The 12506-nt window shown below is 50.7% G+C and overlaps 1 protein-coding gene across 1 annotated transcript in view; it reads right to left on the reverse strand.

Moving 5' to 3' along the window:
* Positions 1-12506, reverse strand: part of SYT17 (synaptotagmin 17) — a gene marked incomplete at both ends in the record, with an annotated part of 34013 nt that overhangs the window by 2245 nt on the left and 19262 nt on the right. The window contains 2 exons of the mRNA XM_082292415.1: positions 10852-11007; positions 11668-11788. Coding sequence (XP_082148541.1) covers positions 10852-11007; positions 11668-11788 — 277 coding nt within the window. The remainder of the gene's footprint in view (positions 1-10851; positions 11008-11667; positions 11789-12506) is intronic.

Genomic DNA, 12506 nt, shown 5'->3' on the forward strand with positions numbered 1-12506 from the left:
TACCAAGTAAATTTAAACCAAGAAGTCTTGCAGGCCATCAATTAATCACAGGAGAAATTAACAGTGGAGAAGTACCCCAGGCATACTGATTCTTCAAAAATACTCCATGCCAGGACTGTAAAACAAGCAGGTGTGCTATCTAAGGGCACCTGTTATTCTACTGTTGATCCAAGTATTTTGAATTCTTGTAATGCAATTTGCTAATCTCATTGTGTCAGGTAATTAGCATGCTGAGTCCTTTGGGGTATTAGTGGGCTAATTATACAAGCATTGTTGCTTCTATCATTAACTACTGCAGATAGCACAGAGACTTATTGCTGAAGAACAGGGAAGACATTTTCCAAGGCCAAATGCTTACTCCCACACAGACCATAAGAGGTAGCACTAGACTGACCTCAGGTCTACAAACTCACAGCTTCACCACGGCAGCTTTCTCAAAAGCTGAGAGGTCTTTATGTACCAAAAATTCAGCTTTACCCGTCAGTTCCGAAGCCCTTTAAACTCAAGGACATGCCTCTCTGGGAGGCTAACTGCTGTGTTCCACTGCTAAACACCAGGATTTGCTGAGCAAATCTGCTGGTGGCTGAGTTGCACCAAGCTCTGGAACGGGCCTTAGCCGAGAAGGGGCTGGAGTTGGCATTCTTTGCTCACACTCAGGAGCATTTTCCCTGTCGCTGCCACTTGGTACTTCCAAGACCAGCTTGGAAAAGAGAACTGGAGGAGCCCACAGGCCCAGGTGAGCAGCTGGAAGCAGAGACTGGTGCTCGCCTCGCCCGGGGCTCCCGTGCTGACACAGAGAGGGGGAGCAGCTCCCCGGTCCTGCGGCTGCAGCGAGCGCTTCTCGAATAGGGGAGGAAGCCTCTCCTTGAGCACCACCAAGCACAGCCACTGCTGCACCTTTTGCACTCAGGTCTGACACTCAGCCTGCTCCACAGCCCTGCAGAGCAGTACCAGCACTCCTCAGTACAGACCCAGACGCCTGGGGACCCTCACGGACCCACGGGACTGCGGGTGCTCAGGCACCACCCCACAACCACAGCTGTCCAAGGCACTCCGCTGCGGGGCTGGCCCTGCCCTGGTGCAAGGTGACCTCCTGGTGCAGCAGTGCCCGTGGGGAGACCCGGGAGCCCCTCGGAGCAGGAAAGCCCCGCAGGAGAGCTGGGGCAGCAGGAGCAGACAGGAGCCTGCGCCAGAGCCCTCTGCTTCTGCACACAGACGCACACAGTGGCACACGTACCACGGCTGCATTCCCACCTGCACGGAGCCAGTTCCACACAAACCCACACCTTCAGCCGTGGGAGGGGGTTAAAAGCTCCTGCTCTTTCCTTCCAGCTCATTCCACAACAGGCGAAGGTGGAGAAGCTCCATGGGCAGCAGTAGAGCACTGTGCCACACACTGAGTCCAGGTGTCTCTACAAGTGGACTGAGCTGTGTTCCCTGATGTATGAACATCTCCTGACAGAAAGGACTGTCTGAATCTCCTGACTGAAAGGAGCTCATAGTAAATTTCAGATTGAATTTGCCCTTGGCCACAAAAACAGTGACTCCATGGAGCTGCTCCACAGCAGAAAATTAAGTAATTAACATTTGGGATTTTCAGACTGACCCAGACTCTGGTTATGAACAGGTAGATGCTGCTTTCCGTTTAAGAAGTGTATTTTCCTGACAGAAACTACACCCCTGAGCTCATGAGCTCTTTTTTCCACCGTTGCAGTAATTTACACAATAGCAACATCCATTTCTAGGCAAACACAGAGCAAAAAGCAATTAAAGAAGCAGAGGTCAAACCAATTCATTCTGCAGCTGCTCTTCACTGAGGGACACATTTGGAAACAGAAAGGCTTCTTAAAAAGACATTCTTTATAACAGAAATGCTGAAATACAGAAGAAAATTGTGTTCACTTATGTCCATTAAAAGGGTCAAATTCTTGAGGACAAGGTACATGAGGTAAATAAAACATTTTCATGTGATGGGCTTATTGATGCTGTGCTCCTAAATGATCCATATCCAACAGATGGGGGTCTGGGTGCCACATGAAATGTTTCTTTGGGGTAGGGTCCCCTGTACCCCACAGGGGTCCTGCACAGGGGGGAAGGCTGAGACCCCCAGGCTGGCTGCCTGTCCCTGCAGGGCTGAGGGCATGGCCATGCCAGGCACTGCACAGCCCAGAGCTGCTGCCCAGCAGGGCAGCACCTTCCAGGGGATGCAGTGGGCCCTGGAGCTCCAACACCTGGCTCTGGGGACAGCTCCAGCCTGAGCTCTCCCTGTCTCCTACCAACCTCAGTCACGTGGAATCACTTTTTGCCGGTCATCTCTTTTCCACGTCACTATGAAATTAAGCCATGGGGCTGCCTGGGTGGCATCAGCCCTGGAACCAGATGCAGCCAAAATGCCTTTACCTTTCCCTCTCCTTTGCCTCTACACTGAGGCTTGCACACTGAGTAGCTGTGCAGAGCATGACCACACATCACTGTCAACCATGAGTTATGTGCAACAGTAAAATTGAAGCTGAGATTTCAGAAACTAACTCATCCTTTGATTGAACACACTAGCATCCTTGGAACGACCAGGGAGGAGCACTAACTCAGACAATTTCCTTAAGCCAGCTTGAAGGTTATCAGCATCATTTACGGGATGGGGACAAGCTTGAGCCTTGCAGCTGGGGCCACGAAACATCTGCATCTGCTGCAAACGCTGTGCCAGGTGTGCTGAGCAGTTACTCAGCAGTTCCTGAGCAGCTCAGGCTGCGCTGCACCTCCCCGCACGGCCACAGAGCGCCTCTGCTGCTGCCTCTCCGGGAGGAACAGCAGGGCAATCTCAGCGTTCTGCAACAGCAGAGAGCTCCACCACAAATCATTAACTCCTCTTCAGTCACCTACACCGTCACCTGCAACGCAGTTAGAACCATTTAACTCAGAGAAAAGAAAAATCTGCAAGAACATGCCCAAGGCTGTACACAGGCAAGTGAGGGGCAGAGGCCCCCTGAGGACACAGGTCTAATGGGACCGTGTGGTCAGCCTGGCAGAAGCACAACCCTGTTGGCACTGACCCATCAACACTTCCTGCACTTCCCATTCAGCCTCAGCACTTGGCGAGGTCTCAGAAAGTGCTCCCTTCACATACCTGCCTGCTCAGGCAGGCAGTGCCTCACCTCAGCCTGGGCAGGCAGGAGCCAGCGGCCAGGAGCCAGTGGCCAGGAGCCAGTGGCCAGCACTGCCTCAGCCAGTGGGGCTGAGCTGCCAGGCTAAGTAGGACTGAAAACTGCCTCTGAACTGCTTGACATCAATATTAAAAGGCTGTTTAGCACAAAGAGGAGCTACGAGGAGCAGCAGCAGCCGGGCTAATGATGCACACTGAGAAGGTCACAGGTACGGCCCAAATCCTGCCCCTTGCTCCTCGAGCATGGCCGGTCATATTTAGTGGAGAGGAGAGAAAAGCACGGGAGAAGATGCCGTGGTTTCCCATTTATCAGTTTAATCTCCATCAGGCTCTGATGTGCACACTGAACTCTCCTTCCTTCCAGCCTTTCCTCTGTGTGACTGCTCCCTGCAGCGGCTGCACCTGCCCAGCTCCAGAGGGAGCTGGAACTGCTGGGGTACACGGCCACGCACAGACCCAGCTCCAGCTGCTGCTCCATGGGAAGGTGCCACCACACCAGGAGACTGAAACCTCTGCAAGGGCAGCCCCTGTGCTCTGCCTGGGGCAGCCAGGGAAGGGGACCCTGCACGTGCACCCCAAACCCGGCGTCTCCCGAGTCAGGGTCTGCTCTCAGACAGGGAGAGGAAAGTCCTGCAGCAGATAGCCGGGATCCAGGGTGCAGGGAAAGTGCCAATGAGTGAGTGTGCCTTGCAGAGATCTCGAGGGAATGCAGGGATGACCCTCGTGAAATTACCTCATCAGGAGAAACTGGAATTATGGGCTGGATGCATCTATCACAACAGCCCAGAGGATACTGAAAAGGAGTATCTATGGCTGGCTTTTCCCACCTCTAATCCCTCTTTTTTGAAAATTGCATCTTAATTCTCTGCACTATGAGCCCCAGATCCAACCTCGTGCACATTTACACACCTCACAGGGCGAGGCTCCAGCACCAGTGCCATGCAGCACCTGCACAGGCAGGCAGGGACAGCCACGCAGGGGAGGCAGCCTCTGCCTGCACCATCATCCATCTCCTGTGACAGCCACGGGGGCAGGCACAGGCATTCCACTTCCAGACACTGCCCTGCCGCCCACAGCAGCTCCTGCCACCGAGACTTTTCTTCATTTGATACACAGGCAGATTATGGCCCTGCAAGACGTTTGAACAATTCCTTTCACTACAGCGTGAGCCAAACAAGATGAAGAGCTGAGGGCAGGAGAGCCATGGCACTGCTTTAATCAAGGTGCTTGGCAAAAGGAGCAAGCACCCATCATCAGCCTGGAGAAAGGAGGGTTTGCTCCTTTCTTTAGGAGAGAAAGATTCCCAAAAAATTCCAGAGAACTCCAGGACAGGCAGTTTCTGCCACATCTGCTGCACTACATTTATTAACTAAGTCAGGCCACTTGATGAATTTAATTTTGCCTTCTAAGCAAGCAACAGATCGGATCAGGAAGCATCAGCATCTTGTTGCTCTCACCCTGATTAATGGCATCTCACTCCTCCTCGTTAAAGCAGTCAGTCTGCTGCAAAAAGCCAAATCCATCCCCAGAGCATCTTCCCTGAGTGACCCCAAAACAGGGCTGGGCCTGCAGGACCCCACTCAGCATCTCCACCTGCTCCGGGCTGACCAACAGCACCTGCCATGGGGACCAGGAGTCACAGAGGGGGACTGACAATGGAGAGCAGTGGGGCCCTTCCTCCTCCCAGAGGGGATTTGCACATCGTACCCGCTGTGAGGAGGCTCTGCCAGGCAGGCTGGGCTCCAGGGCTCACCCCTGCCAGCACATCTCCCCAAGCCCCTCTCCCAGGGTCCTCACAGGACCTGCTGGGCCCCCTCGAGTGGCCACCGGCCCTGGAGCAAGGGCTGGCAGGGCAGGAGGCACCAGCCAGGAGCTCCCTGCTCCCCCAGACCTGGGCATGGACCATATGGTGTCTGCTGCATAAATGAATGAAGAGTTTTATAATGCCAGACACAAAGGCCAAATTCTGATCCAAGTTAAACAGGTATAAATCCCCAGAAAACACTGTGCTGACATCAGTGGGTTTTTCCATTTTTTCTCATTTGGCTAAGATAGGATTACACAGGTTTAACCAGGGATTAGATTTTGCTTCTCAGCTCCAGATATGGGAAATACACAGACAGTCCAATACTTCCAAAAGACACAAGATGACAAGAAACAATTTTCTAGCAACGAGTTGCCTAATTATCTGTCCATCTAAGAGATGTTATGGTGCCCAACCTGATAGTATTTCAAAACAGAAACCACTTCCTCCTCCTTCATTCCAGCATGGGAAAAAACCAGTTTAATTTGACTCATATATTAGAGAAGATTTCTTCCCTATATCTGTCTGCAAAAGACAAAGTGCCTGAATGTTTGTTGGGTTTTCTTGTGGGAAAGCAAAAGCAATAGGAGAAAGGAGAGATGAGCAAGTCAAAATGTAGATGTGTGATGTCTCCAGACACAAGGTGGTTTCCAGCCCTGCAAACAGCATCTAGAGATGATGCTGGTATCTCAAGGTCACACTTCCACAAAGCCAGGGAGACCAAAATTCAGATATATTTCTGGAGAAGCCTCAGGACAAAAAACTTTATCAACCTTCAACCTGCTCAGCTAATTGGGACATTTGGAAATCAGTCTGTTAATTAAAAAAATACCACTGAAAAGCCTCACTATCTGCATCCTGTTGAAACAGGCAGCATTGCTTCAAAAAGAAAACATTTCAGTGAAAGCAACCCAAACCCAGAACTACACAATTATCAGAATTTTGATACCAACAATTACTTTTTTTCCCCCTTTAGAAATACAAACATCATTAAATGGACCCCACACTTTCCTAAAGGCCAGGAGGAAATGAGCCAACAGAGGAACCAGGTATATTGCAATTGAACAGCAATCTGTTACTTTAATCAAGGACTGCCTATTAACTGGAAGTTAATTAGAGCTCTGGGATAAAGCATTAAAGTTATCCAGGGGTCTGAAGACACGTGCTGTTACAGCACTTGGGGCATGGAGGTGGCTGATGGCATTGCCAGGGCCCCTCTGCTGTAGCCAGGTACAGGTCTGCAAAGTCTCAACACTCTCTCAGAACAAAAATATGCCAAAAAAAGAAATAAAATGGAAAAACTGGTTCTAAGTCTTTACAGAAAACAGAGACATTGTCCATTTTTAAAACACACTGAAAAGTGAAGAGTATCACAAAATCCTACCAGGAGACAGAGTGCCCCTGAGCTGCACCCTCAGCCAGGACTGACTGGGGAGTTCTCACCAGTGAAGGTCCCACATCTCCCCATCAGCAAGCACACCCTGGCCCAGCCTGCTTCCCTCTCCCAGGCAGAGCATCCTGCCCTGCAGAGCCATGGCCACCCTCCACACAGGAAGGGAGCAGTGGGATGAGCCCCAGCCCTGCTCTCCACCAGACACCACCAGCCCCAGCTCTGCCCCAGCTCCAGCTACTCTCTCAGCCAGGTCAGAAGGCAAAGCAGAGCTTCTCCTCTACAATTGCACAGACAGTACCCAGAGCATGAAGATGATTTCTTCCTCTTTGGGGACTCTGCTTGTGTCACAAGCCCTAAAGATCCTGCCATGCAAACATGCCCAAGAGCTCATTTAAATAGAGAAAGACACACAGTCACCACAAGGACCTTGGGGAGACAAATATCCCCTCACTGTGAGTACTGAAGGTTGTCTTTTTCATGGTAAGTGATGAAAAGATGCTAAGGAGTCCCCAAGACCCAGTTTGCCCTGGAGTGCTGGTGGTTTTTATTGGGCCATCTGGGCTTTACTGCAGTGCAAACAGCATTACTGATGATTGTTATTAACAACGTTATAATCATTAACAAAATACTGCAGTGCTCAGGTTTCAGGTGTTGTCTGCCTTCCTGCTGCCCAGGCCCAGCTTTCTGATGTTTGGCTGAGATTTGGAGGACAGCCCAAAACCCCTCAGTGGGGAGAGCCCAGCGTCTCCGGGCGCCCAGCATCCGGCCCTCCCAAGCACAGAACCTGCACTTGCATCTCAAATATTCTTTTTTCCTCTTGGAAATGACCTTGGGCAGCAGCTGCTGTCAGGGCAAACTCCACCTTCCCCCCTTGCCATCAGCCAGAGTAACACCTTTGTTCACAGGTGCACATGGTTAGGAGAACAGCCTGCCTTTCAGAGCCTGCCCCATTTCTCTGCAGGAGCTGAGCCCATGACTTGCCTGCACTCCAGCAGAATTTGGCACATGGGGCATTGTGTCAGGTTGCAAAAAACACCCCAGAAAGTGGAAAAAAGAACCACCCAAACCAGTGCATTTCTTTTACATTATGTATATGGCTGCTCATTACCCAGACAACATGTTTGATGAAGTAAATGAAAATCAAACATCCTCTCCACCAGCTGTTGTCTCACTCATCATCTTTTTTTTTTGGTCAGGACATTAGACTTGTTATGAGTATCAGTGGCTTTCCTGGTTTCAGCCTCTTTTGGGGAGAAGCTGTGAACAGACAATACTTGCAGCAGCAATCCTGACTCTGGGTGCCTTTTCCTGGAGAGGACATTTCAACCAGAGCTCATCCCACCTCATTTCAGGCACTGACCTGGGACATGGGACTTAGTGACAGCTCCGGTAAGCATCTGAGGAAGGAGCAGAGGGGAAGGCAGGAAGACAGCTTGTACAAGGTGTCCTGCACCAGGGTGGAAGGAGAAGCATTTTGGTCTGTAAATGCCAATAATTTACAGTATTGACTCCTTGTATGCCTAAGGAGGAGGAAAGACCAAAGAAGCAGCCCAATCACCCCCTCCTCCAATCCTGGCTAACACAGAGCTCTCCCTGTGCACATCCTCTTGGAGGCACCCAGGGCCCCTCTCCAAACCCAACTGTGCTTCAGCCCTGAGTTTGTTCTGGAGTTCAGCTCTCCAGAGCACCACCAGGAAAGCAGGGATGGTGCTTTACCATGTCCTCAATGTTTGCACACACAACCCTTGCTAAATCACAGCAAAACAGTGGAGAAACCCATACCAGAATGCACTAAACACAGCTTGATTCAAGATGCACAGGAGAAAAACACACAGGGGGGAAAACAAAATTAATCTTACTTTGTCTGGATAGGGCCTTACTTTGCAGTATGGCACCAGCCCCACTGGGAGCCAGGAGCCCCAGCTGATGGGAACTGGCAGAGTTCCAGGGCTTTCCAGTGAAGCCAAGCCAATGTAAAGACAGCTGCAGACTGGGTCCAAAATATGAAGCCACAATAAAGGTTCATTTAAATTATTGAAGACATACTCACTTCTGGCTCCCATGACTGCTTTCACAGCTCTCTCTCTCTCCATTCAAAGCATCATCACCCACCCTTCAAGCAGGATTATTTTGCTTTTCAATTGGACTTTGACTCAACAGCAAATTTAATTAACTGACCTAATGGACTAGAGCTGTGGATTAGAAGAGAAAAGAAATAAAAAACAACTCCAAAGGAAACACACAACAGAAAGAACCACCACTGCAGCAAAAAAAGAACCCCAAAGCACCTAAGTTAAAAAAACAACCAAACAAAACTACACCCCTGCCATGGAGAGATGCAAAACAGAGATCCTCACAGTGCAAGATACCCAAACTGCCAAGCATTTGTTCTTGATTATCTTTTAACAGAAGATCCCAAAGCCCTTCACGAGTCCTTAAGCTGCATAATACTGTTAGGTGCCAAGGATCTCTGTGGGGAACACCACAACCCCCTTCCCAGAACTTCAGATACTCCTTTAAGCAGAACCCCACAGATGCACACAGGAATAAAACATGTCTCCACCAACCTCAGGAGCAGATCTGTCACTTGGACGAGCACTGAATGTGGCTCAGCATCCTCACCAGCAGCACCACGTCCCCTGAGCCAGAGTCCTCATGACAAACAGTGCAGGCACTGAGCCAGCAGAAGGCTGTGCACACATGACCAGCAGCCCTGGCTCCAGCTCTCTGCTGGCTACACAAACCACACATCTCACACCAGAGTGTCCCAGGCACAGCAGAAGCAGCAGCCCAGGGAGCCCAGGCTGCACCTCACCCTTCAGTCCAAGGGCAGCAGGGCAGCCTGGCCCCACTGCTCCTCCCAAAGCTCTGCATGTTCCTTCCCAGCTTTGGAGCTGCTGGGGACATTTCTGGCCTGGGATTATTCACTGCAACGTTCAAAGCAAGCAGTGTGTCACTTAGAAAATGCAGCCCTGCTTGCAAGGCTCAGCGCTGAAATCTGACTGGGTGATGGATCAGCCAACCTCCCATTGGCTCATTTGGGAATACATCCCTTTGCACAGAAAAAAAAAATACTCAGAGACCCACTCATTAACCCTAAGCTCATTCACTGTGGTGAGAAGCAGCGTGCTCCCCTCACCCTCCCAACTGCACAGAGCTGCTTCTCTGTTTGCCTCCTCAGCTTCCAGCAGGAAGAGGGGAAAACAGAATCACAAGATGGAAGCTTCCAAGAACAAATTCATCACTGCACATGCAAGGTACAGTCAGGGTGACATGCATGCAAAGCAGTGATTAATTACAGGTGTTTTGCTGAGGAAATTTCTGAGCACGAAGGGCAAAATTTAAATTGCTGATCAGCATCACTTTTTGTTATAACATGTTTGAAAGCAAATTGATGGGTTGGAATAAGCCTTCTTCAACCAGCTTTGACACCTGTATCTTCCATATAAAAAGTAAAATTAAAAAATCCTTCCATCATCCTTTCAGAAGCAGAACCCTTTCTCTTCATCAAAAAAAAAAAAAAGGTGGGTAATGGGTGGAAAGTTGTCCAAAAAAGTGTTTGTGAAGCATGAGAGCCCAAGGTGGCAGAAGAGTGTGGGTCCCAGCACCCAGCCCCTCTGAGCCTGCTCCTGATGGTGCCCGAGCTCCACAGGGTGGGTGAAGTCATGGTGTGGGAGGGAACCCCACCCTTCCCGGGGCCCCTGCAGCCCTGCTCAAGACTTTTATGGTGGAAAACAGCAGAGAAAGCCACCAGCCTCAGCAGGTCCCGGGCCCAGGACTGTAGCCCAAGCAGGGAGCATCCCTGTGCTCTGCCACTCCTGCTCCCAGCAGCGAGCCTCTGCTGCCTGTCTTCATGCCTCAGGAACAAACACAGGAGATTCAGAAACTGCTTGTAAATAAAAATTCCTGTCCCAGCCAAGCATCTCCAGAGGTGAGCTCTGGGACTGCTCGTGGCCCCCAGGCTCTGTGGTCTGTATCTGGGTCCATGCAGGGCTTGGCACTGAGTCCCAGCCCTTTAGAAACACAGGCATGAGCAAACCCTGCTCACAGAACGGGTGAGGTCAACGTGGAACACCTCTAGCTGCATCCTCTCACCAGCAAACCACGTCAAGTACCCCAAGTGCCTGGGCTCAGGGATCATTCACTGCTGTCGTCTCATTCTTCTCAGGTTTGACTTTATGCCCAGGCTGGTTGCCACTGAGAAGGGCAATCACTGCTCCACCTCTTCCTCTGCACAGAAGCACTTCAAAGGGGACCAGCTAAGCACAGGACTGACTCCCAGCCAATTCAGCTGTTGGGTGGCAGTGCTGGGGACAGCTTCTGCAGAGGACAGAGTGCTGATAAAGCTTCCCTGGAGACCCCAGTGATGGCCACCCCGTGTAGGGCGGGACAAGCAGTGTCCTGCACAGGCTCACCTGCACACCCACAGCTGCTGCTTTGTTCACCTCAGAGCCAACCACGACCGTGCCAGGCCAGTACCACCACCACAGTTACCTGTGAACACCAGGCTGGCATTCTCCAGCTCTTCCTGGGGAACCTTGAAGCTGAAGGACTCATTGTAGAAGGGATCTATCGTGCCCCGCATGCAGGAGGTCTTCTTGGTTTTTGTTAATTTTAATCCGTGAACAAGCTGAATTTTCACAAAGGGATCTGGCAAAAAGCACAAAGCACAGGCTCTGTGTTACGGGGATCGTGATGCAGCACCCCTGCTCATGAGGGCTGGGCACCACAGGGATGGACTGTGCTGGGAAGTAGCCTTTGGAAATGCCTGGGACTTGTACCCCCCTCTGTGCCCACAGATTTGCAGCGGGGACAAAAGTCAGGCAGCTGGGTTAAAAACAAAACCACAGTTAATGCCAGCCTTGACAGAGACCAAGCACGCTGTTCTTTTTGGAAAATGCCAATGTTCTGGCAGCAGCAGAGGCTGGGGCAGGGAGCATGGGAAAACCCCCTGAGGACATGGGCACGAAGCAGTTCCCAGCCAGAGTGCCTGGAGCCAGCAGGGAGCAATGCCCACGGGCTGCCTTACAGAGCACAGCACAGGGAGATCAAAGCCCCTGGCTCCTCACCTCAGCCTGGCTCAGAGATTTTGACATTGAATTTGGCAAACCCTCCACTGTGTCTCAGGGTAAGTGTTCCAAATTAATTTATTGTTGGCTATACATACAAGATGGACATCCAGAGCCTTGTATTAATGGGAACTGAGCACCAAATCCCCCTGGGTCCCCCACAAATTGCAGCCTCACTGATCTGCTTTAAAGGCACATATTCTCTGTGCATGAGTAATGTGAGAAATGCACTGCCCTTTACCTGAACCTTGGCTCATGTCTGTCTGAAGAAGCTGTTTTGCTCTAATGATGTCCACGTTCAGTCTTCCTGCACTTGGTAGGTAGTTTAGTGACAATAGCAGCTCTCCCAGCTCCACTTCATTCTGCAGGGAAAAGAGAATGTGGAAATTTAGAACAGAGCTCGGAGGGGAAGAGAAGGGAGAGAAATTAAATAAATCCCATTTGTCTAAGTGCCTGAAAAATGAATTTTAGTCACGCTCTGAACTGCAACTAAGAACCATCTGGTGGTACCTCGTGCTAAGCAGAAACAGGAAAGAAACTATCCCCAAATGAAGATCTTTCTGTAATCACGGATCACTCACCAGCTTCCCAGCAGCCATGCAAAGAGGACCTATAAGGAGGCAGAGGTACAAGGTCAGCAGCTTCCAGCAGCTCCATTTTTAATGGTTCCAGGTAGTTCTGATCTTAGCAATGTGCAGAACACAGACCCAGTGGAGAAGACATTCTCCTTCCTCCCCAGCCCCCATGGACCACAGCAGCCACTTGGGAAGTTCAGGCATGCAGGGGTTAATGCATCCCTGGGTCACAGCAAGGCAGTTCAGAGGAGACCATCCCTTGCCACCAGAGACTGTGGCACAGCATAACTGTGCCCTTGCTGCTCACCAGCCTGCACCATGGCCACAGCTCCACACCAACATTGCTGTTCAGCCGTGATTTCTGTTCCTTTTACTTAATGATGCTTAAAACTAGTAATTAAAGAGCTGGAGAGCTCACATCGCTGCTCCTCAGATGTGAGTGTTTAAAATAACCTCTCCCCCCTTGCGTGACCTGGCTCTGAGAGGCTCTTACTGTCAGATGCAA

The sequence above is a fragment of the Coloeus monedula genome (genome assembly GCF_965178545.1).
Source record: "Coloeus monedula genome assembly, chromosome: 16".
NCBI lineage: Eukaryota > Metazoa > Chordata > Aves > Passeriformes > Corvidae > Coloeus > Coloeus monedula.